Source organism: Peromyscus leucopus, chromosome 6 (assembly GCF_004664715.2).
Source record: "Peromyscus leucopus breed LL Stock chromosome 6, UCI_PerLeu_2.1, whole genome shotgun sequence".
Taxonomy (NCBI): domain Eukaryota; kingdom Metazoa; phylum Chordata; class Mammalia; order Rodentia; family Cricetidae; genus Peromyscus; species Peromyscus leucopus.
This window is the reverse complement of record NC_051068.1, coordinates 8,792,719-8,806,752: the sequence shown is the minus strand read 5'-3', so window position 1 is coordinate 8,806,752 and position 14,034 is coordinate 8,792,719. Positions and strand designations below refer to the sequence as shown.

The 14,034-nt window shown below is 42.8% G+C and overlaps 1 protein-coding gene across 1 annotated transcript in view; it reads right to left on the bottom strand.

The window, feature by feature from the left end:
• Positions 1-3,445: 3,445 nt before the first annotated feature.
• Positions 3,446-14,034, bottom strand: part of Tnik (TRAF2 and NCK interacting kinase) — a 413,176-nt gene continuing 402,587 nt past the window's right edge. The window contains 5 exon segments of the mRNA XM_028875813.2: positions 3,446-6,115; positions 8,031-8,170; positions 8,436-8,595; positions 10,098-10,247; positions 12,327-12,427. Coding sequence (XP_028731646.1) covers positions 6,032-6,115; positions 8,031-8,170; positions 8,436-8,595; positions 10,098-10,247; positions 12,327-12,427 — 635 coding nt within the window. The 3' untranslated portion in view covers positions 3,446-6,031.

Genomic DNA, 14,034 nt, shown 5'->3' with positions numbered 1-14,034 from the left:
CCAGGACACCGTGTCACCAGTGGGTGGACTCCTCCCGTGGAGTGGGAGATACTGGTGTGCTAAAGGGAAAGGGGTCTGGGTGGAGCACAGCCTTTGTCTTGGAAAGATGTGCAAGGCACAGCACGGGCCACCGGAAGAGCTTCCCGCTGTGGCTCTGGGAGCTTCTATAGTCTACAGTAATTGATAATAAGTCTCTGGGAGCTTCTATAGTCTACAGTCATTGATAATAAGTCTCTGGGAGCTTCTATAGTCTACAGTCATTGATAATAAGTTTCGCCAGCCGAGATCGGGACAAGGGGAAGCCAGGCTATTGTAGGTGTGTCTAAATGGATACCCAAGCCATCAAGCATTCAGAAGGGTGGTGCTGGAAAGGCAGGGGGCTAAGGGCTGAATACATGAGCAACATGGGACAGGGGGGGGGGGGTTGCTCAGGGACCTTCTCAGGGGATGAAAGAGCTTCAAAGGAGTGGGTATTGGGAAGAGCAAGGTGGATTTCAATCTGGAAATGGCAACGAGGAATTATCGTGTGTCTTGTTCCTATTAATAGTCCATCACACACGCTTCCTCTGTAACAATGGAACATGGCAGGTCTCAGGTTGTGGGTCTAGGGAATCTTTGGCGTAGAGCTAACCAAAGACTTCCCAGTTGCAGCATGAGCATCTGTAGAAAGTACTTCTTGAAGAACTGTTGTAGAAGTGAAGGAAAACAAATACTTTTTTTTCTTTTCTTTTTTTTTTTTTTTTTTTTTTTTTTTTTTTTTGGTTTTTCGAGACAGGGTTTCTCTGTGTAGCTTTGCTCCTTTTCCTGGAACTCACTGGTAGCCCAGGCTGGCCTCGAACTCACAGAGATCCACCTGCCTCTGCCTCCCGAGTGCTGGGATTAAAGGCGTGCACCACCACCGCCCGGCCCAACTGGAAGAAATTTTCAGGAAGATACATAGATACAACTTCATCCAGTTACGCAGACTTTCAACCATTCAAAACACATTCGGAAATGAGAGGTTTAAAAATGTAAGCAATCAAAAGAAAATGTAAGCAATCATAGGCACAGCAAAGGAATACTTTCCCTCCTAGTATTATAGACTTGCTATCTCTCTACAGCTGAAATGTAAAGAGGGAAAGTGCATTGGAAACATGCAGTTTTGAAATGCACTCAGCCTGCTGTCCTTCCCCAACACGTGAAAGTCTGACTTAGGGAAATGTCTCGTGTTCTTCAAACAAACCACAGCGTGCTTTAGCCTGGGGGAAGGCATAGCAAAGGTGCAGATGAGGCTCGGGTGTTTGCTGGGACCAATAGCGATCCATGGCTGGGAACGGCACTGCCTTCCTGACAGCATTTGCGAGCCCATCAGAGATAAATCATCAACACCAAACTCACGCAGGTGAGTGAGTGCAAAGACGACCACACACGGCCGGAGGTCGGAAAGCCCGGGGAACTGTTTTTATTTCCAATTGTGTCTTCTAGATTTCACACGAATGTTTAGTGGGATTTTGATCTGACTTGAAATAGTACAAACCTTATCCAGGGATCTTCTGTTTAGAAACTTTCGGGGAGATCTTTGTTGTTCTGTGTTGTGTGCAGAAGAATGAAGTTCAGTGCACAGTGTCATGATCTCAGATTGTTTAATGCTGTGCAAACTGTTGACTATCACAAATGTCTATGGAGAGATTTCCAGAACAATGACGCGGTATGGAAATAACACAACACTAGAAAATACTTGGCAAAAGTGTACATGTTGTCAGCTGGGGACCTGCAAACTGTGAAAAGCTTTTACTCTTTGTTGGGCTCTGGAAAAGAGACCCTTTAAGTTGACACTGTGTGAGACTCATGGGAAGACAGCTCATTTTAGGGTCCCTAATACTGCTGTAGTGAGCAAGGCCAAATACAATGGCATCTATGAGAAATTCTAGCAGGTAAATAAAAAAAATTAGGCTTTAGGGGTTAAATTTTGTGTTATAATTATGTAGTCTCAGGGAAAGCAAGTTCTTGGCTTGTCAGATGGTTTGTATGCATTGTCTGAGACATTTATATTTCATTTTTCAGGAATGAGCTAAAAGGTAATTATTAATTTACAACTGTTGAGATGGCCAGAACATAGTACCAGAGAGTCTCTGGAGTGTTTGGAGCATGGGAGATTTTCTCATGCTCTCCTGCAATGTGTTATGGTCAAAGTTTCATCAACACCTATATCTTCCTTCTTAATGACATAGCACACTGTATACTGTAAAGCAGTCAGCATAAAGGTGATGGTGCCCGTGCACGTGGACTTTCCGAGACAGCACACACAGAGCGCTTGCACGGTTCGAGGCTACGGGGACATGAACTCGTACACACAGTAGCAGGGAAAGCAGTTTCAAAAGGGAACTTTGTGACTGTGGAGTCAGACTTTGGCCCTTCTTTGTCAATGGACAAAACCCAAATGGCTCAGGCCTGAGTATCACCCCTCTTTCTAAACGACTGCACAGGAGAGACCAGAGACAAAACGGTCAGTGCATCACGAGAGCAGACAGAAAACTGTTAGAAGCAGATAGTAACAACCAGAAACTACAGTGACTTTGAAAAATGTGCACTTGGTGCGAGGTCTGTTAGGCGTGTACCCCAGAAAGTGATGGTAGGTAGTGTTAGAAGCACAGAACCCCATCTAAGTGGCCTTGTGAGAGTTTGCCCTAATCTTAATGTACCCCATTGAATAAGAATCATAATAATACAAGCAAGTCTAGGTCTTGAAGTTTGTTTAAAATTCCCTAAGAAAATTCACTGAGCTCCATCTAACTAGAGCTATCAAGTTTCTTGTGGTACTTAATGTAAGTTGTTGTTTGTATGTTGTGGGATGGCCATATATGATCTGAATGGAATCAGATCAATCCATCATTCACTGGATACAGGAATCCAAACTACAACATCCTGGCCAGCACTGAAGCACGATGGTCTCTTTCTAGGTCCCAGCCAAAGCTATGGTGTGGCCTTGTTCAGTTAGTTTGCTGAATGGTCAGCAGTTTAGTGTGTTGAGGATGGGAAGGTCTACTAAAGTTTAATTTGGGGGAAGACTGTTTTTCCTTGCAGAAAAATAGAAACCTGATTATTTTCTACGAACAAAACCTTCTTAAAGGAAAGATCAAAACAGAAGAAATTTTAAATTACACTAAGTAAAGAGATCTCACCCACCAGAAAAAATAAGCAAACGAAAGGAAATCCACCCCCAAATTTGGGAACTATATGATGAACCCCAAGGAACCATTCTGATATATTTTTGCATGACCAAGGTCTCATGGTGTTAGGGTTGAGACCCATCATAAATGCCAGAATATTTACTTTTGAAGGTAACTGCCTCAAGGAATTCTCTAAATGTATTTTAAGGAGCAGAGATTAGTGGGCCTCTTTTAAATTTGGTGTTTTGCCTTATGCTCAGTGCAAACTATTCATACAAAAATATAAAAGGCGTGGCTTGATGTTTAACGTCTGTGTTTTATTTTGTTGGCACCAGAAAAAGCTCATGTTATGTTATGTCACTGTACATACTGTAAACAAGACGGCGTTAATATGTTTTCTTATGATTTTTTGTTCCAATGAATCTAGATTTTAAAAAATACATTCACAAACTACCTTATGCTTAAACACAATGATTCCCTTTTATTTCTTACTGTACCCAAAGTCCCACAATAAAAAATCATTTAAAGCTGTGTGTTTCAGATGTATCACTTAGAAATAAGAACGGAACGAAACAAAACATAAAAACAGATCAGTTTGCAACGCAATTTAAAGAAACCTCTGGTTCAGAATGTCACAGCAGCAATATAAAGAGCTGGTGGCAATCACATTTGGAGACAAGACCCAAACCCACATTATTTGTCCACATCAGCATCCAATTTCAGTAGTTGCTAAATTCAAGGCAGAGCTATTGCTGAATCTGTCCCACACAATTTGTGAAGACCGTGGTTCAGCAGCATCACAGCAGCAGTAGAAATGAGAACGCAGGGTTGCATTGCTTTGGAGAGCTAGAGGGCCTGATGGGTACAGCCCGGTGGTCACCTGAAGGCCACCCTCGTTACATCCTGTGTGTTACCTGCTTAGATAACTGCAAATGACCGTCACCCTTGGGGAGTACAGAATAAGCTATATTCGGAACTCAGAATATTCCCCCTTCTCACCCCCTTTGGCCAAAACACCAGATTAAAAAGGTACCAATTCCCTAACATATGTTTTGTTCTCATTAATAGTACATTAGCTGCTCATTTATTTAGGCAAAATCAGTAGGATCACAGTTTTTGTTTTTCCTTTTTTTGATCCATTTCCAGTAATTGTATCCTTTAAAAACAAACCTCATCAGGTTTTTGTCACTGGAGATTATTTTTTTCTCCCTCCAATTTTTAAAGAACAATTTGGTCAACTACTGTTTTGAAAATATTCAATACAGCTGAGATTGCCCCGTTGAGCTCTCTATATGTCTCCTGGAGCTAACACTGCTGTGATGAACAGAGAAACAAAAACCAACAAAACGAGGTAGGTTAAAACAGGAAGCAGAGCACAGATACCATGTTGCGACACCTGGATACCATAGGCGGCCATGCTTACAGCTTTGGGAAAAATCCCAGCCAGTCACATAAAGGATCAAATCATTCGAGTAAGGGTTTATAAGGACACAAGTCAACCTGAACTAAACACATACACACCTCTGCACAGATGTTGTTAACAGTATGTTGGGAAGTTTGGAGGAACATAACGTGATTAGGGTCTCAGAATTCTGGCCAAAGCCTTGCCTTCAGGTTCCCTAAAATCCGAGCTGTTGGTGCCTGCTGTGTCTGTGGCAGGCGGAAGAGTCTAGTCCCTTTACCCAGTGAGAACACAGGCAGCTCAGAAACATTTATTAGGAATTCTTCTTTGTCACAGTTTTTATCTTGAGAAAGTGGCACCCTCGGGAGGGAACTGGGTTTCCAGAGCATGGTTGCCATGTAACCCCAGCTCCAGGAAAGATCTCGATCAGTCTCAGTCCTAACAAAGGCCAAGTGAAGGGACCTCTTAGCAGGGAGACATAGTACCTTGAAGAAAGAACATGTGTGTATTTACATAGACATATTAGCTCATTGCTCAGACGCTCCTTCTGGGTGACACACCTGTCATCCATGTTTTGCCCTGATCTGTTGCATAATAATCGAGGGACAATGGCACCGCAAAGTCCCTCCCCAAACACAAGCCCACTCAACTCAATGGCATCTCTGTCCCATTCAACACCCTCCATTCTAGAAAGGGCCATATCAAAATACGGCCTGTCAGACTCACAAAAGTGGTAGTTGATTTTATTAGAGTAAGGCTAGTAGTTTAGCCATTTAAAATCTCTTTCCCCAGAGAGGAGAAAACCAGCTATTTTGTTCTCTTTCAAAAATTCATTAGCCAGTAGCAATTAAAAAAAATAACAAAACAGCCTCTTGGGTTGGGGAAGGCAAGAGAGTCCTTAAATTACACGACAATGTGGTTATGGCCTTCAGTGCAGGGAGAGAAGTACATTGATTGTGCTGTCTCTCACTACTGGGAATTGGAAATTTTACAACATACCATATACTTAAAGCTAGCAGGCAGACAGAATTAAAAAAAAAAAAAAAAGAAGAAGACTAATTTCCCAGTATGCATTCTTCCCCATTCTTACAAAACAAGGGGGTAAAGAAAAAATAGTTAAAAAAAACCCAAACCAAAAGAACTGAAAACCCAGTACAAACACAGCTTAACCATAAAAGCACACGATATTTGTTCCTATCCCTAACTCCGAAGGGCACAAGGTCCAACTCTGTCCAGAGACAATGCAGCATCCTCGGGGTCTCCCAGACATTCCTGCCACCTCTTTCTCTCCTTCTCAACCAGGCTGCAACACAGAAAGAGGGGACTCTTTTGGGAGGGCTGGAGGGAGAGGAAACAGGGGAGCGAGCGGTATGTTCAACCAGGCCTTCTGGGTCTGCCTCTAGACTGGCACACGTCCACATGGGTTATGTTCTTTTACATTAGAAAGAACGTGTGAAGATAAGTGCCAAGTGCTCTTCCGTTACCAGTTCATCATGGAATTTCTGTTGAGGGTCATGAAAAACACTTGGCTACTTCCTCCAGACCGCACGGATGCAAAAAACACCTGTTTGAAATTAAAAACAAGTTAGTTCGGCTTCGTGGGTTTCCTCCCCTTCTCTTCTTCACCTGTCCAGCCATTTCCTCTCACATGTCCTGCCCTTGCCATGTGTCAGCTAAGTTCCTGTGGCCAGTGTCTATAGTGACTTCTGAGAAAGGTGTTGTATGGAGACCTCCTGCCCTTACGTTTTCTAACATTATGATTTATTGCCGGACTTCTGGCCTGGGACAATGATGATTTCTAAAAAGGTACAGGGACAATCTTTCTCTCCCTTGTAAGTGACATGGAGTCAGATGAAAGAGAATCCCTTTAAATTCCCAAAGTTATGGGCAAAATTTGGGGGGCTACTGACAGCTGTACAACTTCAGTGTTCAGTTTTCAAACTTGAAAACAAAGACTCCAGAGTGGCTATGGTTGACTAGGCTAAGTTGTTGAATGCCTATCCAGTCTGGCGCTTCAGGGGTTGGCACTGGGCCTCTATGCTGATGCTGGCAGATCCTAAGCCAAAGGAGATAATGGCATCAATAAGCAGAACCATAGTCCATTAGGTCCAAGCCAGTTCAATCATTTTATCAAAGGCCCCAGGAGTGAGCAGAACTTAATTACTGCTTGCTTGAGCTGAATGTCAGTGAACCACTGCCCTAGGAAAATAATATTTGGAGCTGTGCATTAGCCCTTCAGTCAGCCAGTGTCTGTGGTCTGAGGAATGCGTGTGTGTCACGAGTGCTACTTTGTCCCCATGCTCCTTAAGAAGCCTGTGGGATTGCCTGACATTTAGCTAATGCTACATAGGAATACTCGCGTGGTCAGAGAATTGAAGTGGGGGTGATGGTGAGGATGTGCTGGAGAGGAAAGGGTTGCTTGTCCCCCGCTGTGGGTTCAGGGACTAAACTCGAGGCCCCAGCCCGAGAGTATGGGCTGGCCCAGGCCTGCGGGGTGCATCGTCAAGAATTGCAGCAGCGTGGTCGTCCACACCCAGACATTTCATGTCTTAGGTTCTAGGACTGTAGAGGTGATGGACTCTTCTTAGTTAAGTCAGTGTCTGGTAAGTCCCCTGGCAACCGTCCTTGTCTCCCACAGTTACTACCCACTCGACCACACTAGGTCCGAAGCAGTTAGCCAGGGTCAAACAATCCAGACCCATGTTATCAGGGTCGGATGAAGACCAGCCTGGCTTCTGGGGAACTGGGGTGAACAAAGAGATGTAAACAGTTCAGCCCACCACATTCCTTCCTACAGGTATTCATATCTGCGACTTCAGGGACATGGCTGGTAGGCTGACTATTGTCTCAGAGGCAATCAGCTACAGGGAGGGCGAGGTAGAGCATGACCACGTCAGTATACTCCTGGGGTGACTGATCATGCTGGACAGACATTAGAACGTAGCCCCCCTGTGACATGTCAGGAGACACATGGCTGGAATGAGACAGGACATGGCAGGAATTGAGTTTGTGACTTCGTTTCTGGGGAATGAGTGACATTTTTTTAAAGTTCATATTTCTACATGTCAGATGTTTTACATTTAGGGGTGAATATAATATGAAAGCTAAGTCCCAGTAGCGTCTCCGTGAAAGGCCTAAATGTGAAAACCTAAGGCTGACCCGCCGTGAGATGATGAATGACGAGGCAGCTGCTCTAAATGCACAGGAGAGCCTAGGATGGCTGTTAAAACACCAGCAGGCCCTCAGGCCACAGGAGTTACCGAGAGTTTACAAGGAAGTTTTAGATGTTTGATGTTGGCTTGGATGCATGAGTCATATTCTGAATGTTCACATGGAGCAAACCAATAATGTCATTTCAATAGAGTGACTGATCATTTAACACGGAGGTGACTCGTCAGTAGAAAGGAAAATGAAGGTTTCACAGGTACCTGGTGGTCTCTTAAAATGCAAACACTAAAGCAAAGTTGAAACGGATTTACCTTATCATTTCTTTCACATAGAAACTTTAACCTTTGAGCTCGCTTATGCATAAATACTCCATCCAAATGTCCTGTTTCCACTGACCGGATCTCAATAGCTTTCTCGCCCCAGCCCATTATCTGATTGGAATGAATGTAGGCTGTCAAAAGGAATTTCCAAAACTGCATTAAAAACATTAGATGGGCAACAACTCACAGCATCTGTTCACATCTTAACCACAAAAAAGGACAAAGGACTTGAGATTAAACAGACAAAGCAAGTCTTACAGTGTTAGTCACAGATACTTTTTTCTTTCTTTCTTATTTTTTTTTTGTTGTGTACTCAAATGGTTGTTTCACATTTCTTGACTTTCGTTTCATTTGGGGGGTGTAACTGCTGAAGGAGATAAGGAATGGTTAACCTACCCACAGACGTGGGCATTTCTCCCCACTGGAGCACCACATCCTTCGTGATCCGGCCGTAGGTGTTCACGTACACCCCCTCATCCTCATAGCAGACCAGCATTTCCATTCCATCCGTTTTGGGCAAGATAACAATAGCATGAGGAGTGATGTTGCCCTGAATCTAGAGGACAAAGGAGGCCAAGAGTTACTCGACCTAAAATTAAGAAAACCTCTTGACTTGTATCGTTAAGAATTGCAAATGAAATTTTGTCATTTTCACCGTAGGGATTGAAATCTACTCTGGTTTAATCACTTCTCTTGTCAAATGCACCGCTATACACAGTTACTTGATCCAGAATCCATCTTATGGGTTCTGAAGAACAGTAACACTGAGTGTATGGAGTACCAGTGTGCTAGTCACCTGACCACTTGGATACATCATTTCTAGTCCTTCAACGAGTTCGTCATCACAGAAAGCTTTGTTGCAAACGAGGGAACTACATCTCAAGGTTATGTAACTTGACCAAAGTTACATGAGTATTTGGTGATAGACGTAGGCTCTGAGCATGTTTTCCTGACACTAAAATTCATGGGTTCCCACTACAATGACTGCTTTCACAAAAGGTAAGAATGTCAGGTGCCTGCAAGAAGGTCATGAGTATAATACTCAGAATATTCACCTGGGAGCTCTAACACCAGAATGCTCTAAATTAGTGATTTCTTTGGGGGAAAAAGTAGAATTACCCCACCACTAGTCACACTGCAGAAATAAGCATACATTGACTGGTTTTATGGAAAGGAGGTGCTACTACTCCTGGTTGACAATGTCATTCCAACATGTGATTGATAGACAGGGCTTTGAAGACAATCACAGTGGTGACCAAGTCTCAGCTTTGATGTAGACATGCAAATAAAAAAGCATAAATGCAGCAGCAGTTGACAACTGCATGTATGTAAATGCATCAAAATACATACGTAAGGACTGGGTTTCTTTAGAGTCTCAAATGCCAGTCAGCCGTGGACCAGCCTCAGACTATCCCGAGAGGTTGTTAGCCTTGGGATTCATGAAACATAGCTTATTACATCACACTCGTTCTCATATGTGCATCTATGTAGCATTTCCCTTAAGATAATGTTTTATGAAATGTGTCAGATAGTGATTTAAATATCATATTATTAATAGGAACTTGAATATGTTGGGTCCTGAGCCAATTTAATGATAAGGTACTTGAAGTTCCATCTTATAGTTGGAGAAGTTGTCTAGAATGTCTGCCATTGCCAGGTTCACACATGTTACAAATGGTATGAGATCTAGTTCATCTGCTCCACTATATCCCATTGCCCTCAGGCTGATGAGAAAAACTGGAAATAGCAGAAAAGAGATTTTTCCAAGAATTTAGTATCTAATCATTGTCTTTCTCTTGCATAGACTCAAAAACCGAAAATGGGAACTCAGCTCTTATATAACATATGCATTTCAACTTGAAATCCAAAGAAACAAGATGATATCTTCAAAATAATGTAATTTTTGTGCTACTTAGCTTGAGGGAGCAATAAAACATTTAAGAACATTCAGTTTACTCAGTGATACCTAAAGTTCACAACTTTTACAGATTAGCATGATTTCAAGTGAAAAATAGCTGTCATGCAGGGGCAGGAGACAGTCCAATTCCTGAAACTTACATGGGATGGTATGTAGATATCATAGGAGTTTCCAGAATCAACATCAATTACATGGAAACCAGTGTGAGAGCCAAAAATGACCTTTAACCTTTGACCTTCTTCCACTGTGAGGTCAACAAGCAGAGGCTTATGCTGAAGATCTGCAAAAGACTTTAAAAATCACCTTATTAGTATCCACGGCAGTAAAAGAGATTGTCTTACTCCTACGTGTTTCACTTAGCCACTGTTAGAAGGAAGTGGAGCTTTTCCAATGAAAAGCCAGGAACACACTTCTCCTTCAGGCTTAGGTCCATTCATATCCGACCCCAGGAGGGAAGCTGTACTGTCTATTTTTTGTTCTCCTCTTTCCCTTTCTTGTCTTGCACAGTCAAGACAGTTTACAGCTGTCAATTTTGATGGCAGCATTTTGTGTTAAAAGCTTGGTGACTGGGATGCTGTTGCTTTCCTGTATATGTGGCCTTTGTCCTCTAGAGAGTGTGCAGCCATCTCCATAGCTCCCTCTTTCCCATGTGGAACCCAGGTTCATCTGTGGCTACTGCCGTCAAGAACAGTCTGGAAGCACCGCTGTGTTGAATCTGTTGGAGTTTAGTCAGTGTACACTGGCTATGATTTTCTACTATGGCTGTCAATTGCTCTAAACTTTATACTGTATTTGGAGAGTTATGTTCGGGGCCTACGAAAGGGGGATGTGGAAGACGCATCATAATACTCATGGCTTGGCTTGTCTCCAAGGATTTAACTGGAAAGCGAAAGTGGAGAGCTCTAGGCAAGTTTATCAAAGTTCTGTAGGAATGGATCCAGGCCCTCAGCTCCATAGCTGGAAAGAATTCCAGTCTCTCTACCTTTGTCATGATTCTGTACTTTTATCACATACTGAGCTCTAGGGGAAGGTCCAAGAAACCACAGCTGCCATCAAGCACTGCTCCCCGGGTCTGTTAGAGTCCTTCTCACGGCACAAGGAAGTTAACACCTTTTGTCTTTGTCCTAGGGAAGGTTCTGCCTCTGGTCTACCCCAGTCTTTCTATTCAAGTTCCCACTTCTGTGCTTCCTCTGCTAGGCTGGGCTTGATCTGCCGAGGGGAGCGTTTTCTTTCATGGGCTGTGGCCAGGACCCTGAGGGCTGTGACTTCAGAGTAGGAATGGGAAGGGGACCCCGAGTGAAAAGACTTTCTAGAGAGAGATTTTGGCAGCAAAGTAGCACCACATTAGCTTTGGGAGTTAGCCTTTTGTTGTTATTATGAACATAATGTAACTCAAAAATTTCTTGCAGTAAGTGGGCCGATGGAGGAAACCCGTGTCTGTTGATGGATCTGTCATCCACAGCATATCACAAACGGGCATTTGAACTGAAAGAATTAAGATGGCGGTGGAGTGAGTCATGCTGTGAGAGTGCTGAGGAAATCCCAGGACATATTTAGTTTTTACATACAAAATAGGTGGCAGTAAAGAAGAGATAAAAACCCCCAAGCCAGTTAGTAGGGAAACGAGGGTCAGTGGGAAATTCAGAGAGAAGGGGAGACAAATTCACACCGGATATGGCTAAGCTATGTGGTTCTAACACATCCGTGTGACTGAAAGTAACGGTTCTTCCGGTGCTCATCTTTTATAATCTGGGATCAATGGGGCAAAGCACAACAGCATCCCACCCTAGCTGAACCTCATGAGGACCCAAGCCATCTGTGATGAGCACAGATCAAAACAAGGTAAACAGTTGCAAGGACAATTAGCATGGCACTGCAGAAGGATGAGGTCTTCTCTGTGAGTGACTGCCTTCAGCGTTAATTCAGAGACGGCCTCATGCAATAGGAGTGGACAAAGAATCAACTGAGCTTGGAGTTTCTTCAGAAGTGCAGTGATGATGGGCAGATCTGGAGACACAGTGTTGCCACAGATCTGTCTTTCTCAGGCAAAGCACCAGACAGTGCTTGACTGTCAGTGCTCTGCCACAGACACTGGTGTGTAATGCTGTGTTTGGTACTTTTCCTGGTAACTATTCCCAACTAAGTTCTTCTTGAAGTCCACAGTTCATAGACCTCCAATGGAGGAGGACAATCACAGGTCTGAATGTGATGAACTGGATAGTATTTTTAATACTTGAGTCTTTTAAAATAATAAATTCAAGAATTGTTTTTGAAACAAATTTTTCTCTATATAATAAAACTGATATTGGCTTATGTGAAAAATAGAATTCTAACGGACACTGAATTAAACAAGCAACTTCTGTGCTTACCTTAAACGCCATGAACTTGTGGTAAGGTTTAGGGGCCCAAGCATATATCTCCACTGCATTCTTTAAGGCGATCACCAAGAACTTGATTCTCTCATATTTAACTGAAAGGGAAAAGAAGAGTAAGAGTTTAGAAATGACATCAATTTATCCAAGAATTTTTGTATTAATGAATGAAGACATGTCTACATCATGTCTCCACAGTTGAGGTTATTGTCCTTGGAATAGGTTGATGCACACACACACACACACACAAATTTAACTTCCTTTAGTGTACCTAGTTGACATAATGCTAGAAGCTTTTAGGTTTATATTAAAGGATTTTTCTTCATCTAAAGATCCATATCAGTTTAGATATTTAGATTAGATATTCACTTTGATAAGGACCTACACCGTTTTCTTATGTTAATTGATATGGATATTCACTTTGGTAAGGACCTATGCCATTTTCTTATGTTAGTTTACATGTCTTGCGTGTTTACTTGAATGTAGTTATGGCAAGCTGCTAGAATGATTAACAAACTTGTAGAGACATAAGTTTATCATGTACTATTATTTGCTTATTATTCACATTTGAATTCTAATGATTAAATGAGGTAATTGTTTATATTGCTAATGAAAGATTAAATAACAGGAGCCCGGACTTCAGTCAGTGGCTTATTTTCAAGGCTTCATGCACTTTGACAAACCCTTTCATTATTTATGAAAATAGAATGTTATGGATCTTCACTTGTAGTTTTATGGCTTTATGATTACACAGTCTTAGTTTGTGTAATGAAATCTGATCACTAAAATATTCGGGCTACTAAATGTCAAAGAATACTAGCAAAATACTTCTACTTAAAACAAATTCTACAGCTTTTTCAGAGCCAAGTTTAGAAGCAATTCTCCATTTTTTTCCCACAGTCACCCTGCAAACAAGCCTGGCTTTGCAGTAAAGAAACAGATTGTCTTCAAGAGAGAAACGCATGTGGACAGGAAGCGGCCTGCTGCTGCCTGGTGGGAACGATGTGGGCTGGGATACTTGGTGATACTTTGCCATACAATCAGATTAAGGTAAGAGAAAATTGCAGTTTCGGAATATGACAAGAGAGGACCAAATAATTCTGGTCCCCAAGCAAAAGCACCAGCGGAGCCCAAGTGTCACGGGACTGCTACGGAGAAGAGACGCCCCATGTGGTCTGGTTTGAATAGTACTGTGTCCATTCAACATCCTGCCTGCCTTTGACAAGAACTGCTTAGTAGGTTTCCATGTGCCTGGCATGTACTAGCTGCTGGGAAGCAATGCAGACAGGACAGGGCTGTGGGGATGTGCTTATGAACCTCATCGAGAGCTCCCTCATCACACCTTTATTTTTTCTAAGTAAGTGCACATAAATAAGCCCACTCTACTATAAGATGACAAAGACTTCTTTAGGGTGCAACACACACAGGGAAGCGGCTGACTTGGGTCTCCTAGTCACCAGTCCGGGTTTCTAGTGTCTAAGACAGTCATTTGGAATGAAGGTGGAGGAAAGGGGCATGGAGACTGTCCTAGAACAGGGCCCTCTCCAGCCGTCAAAGGATCACACACTAGGGTTCCAGGACAGGACAACAGGAATAACTTGGTTCTTATTTTCCGAGTTACTTTTCAGCATCCCCCACATTCCTGTCCCACTTTCTGCCTTCAGCCATGTAACACACGTGGCTGGACCGACTCTAGAGGTTACAG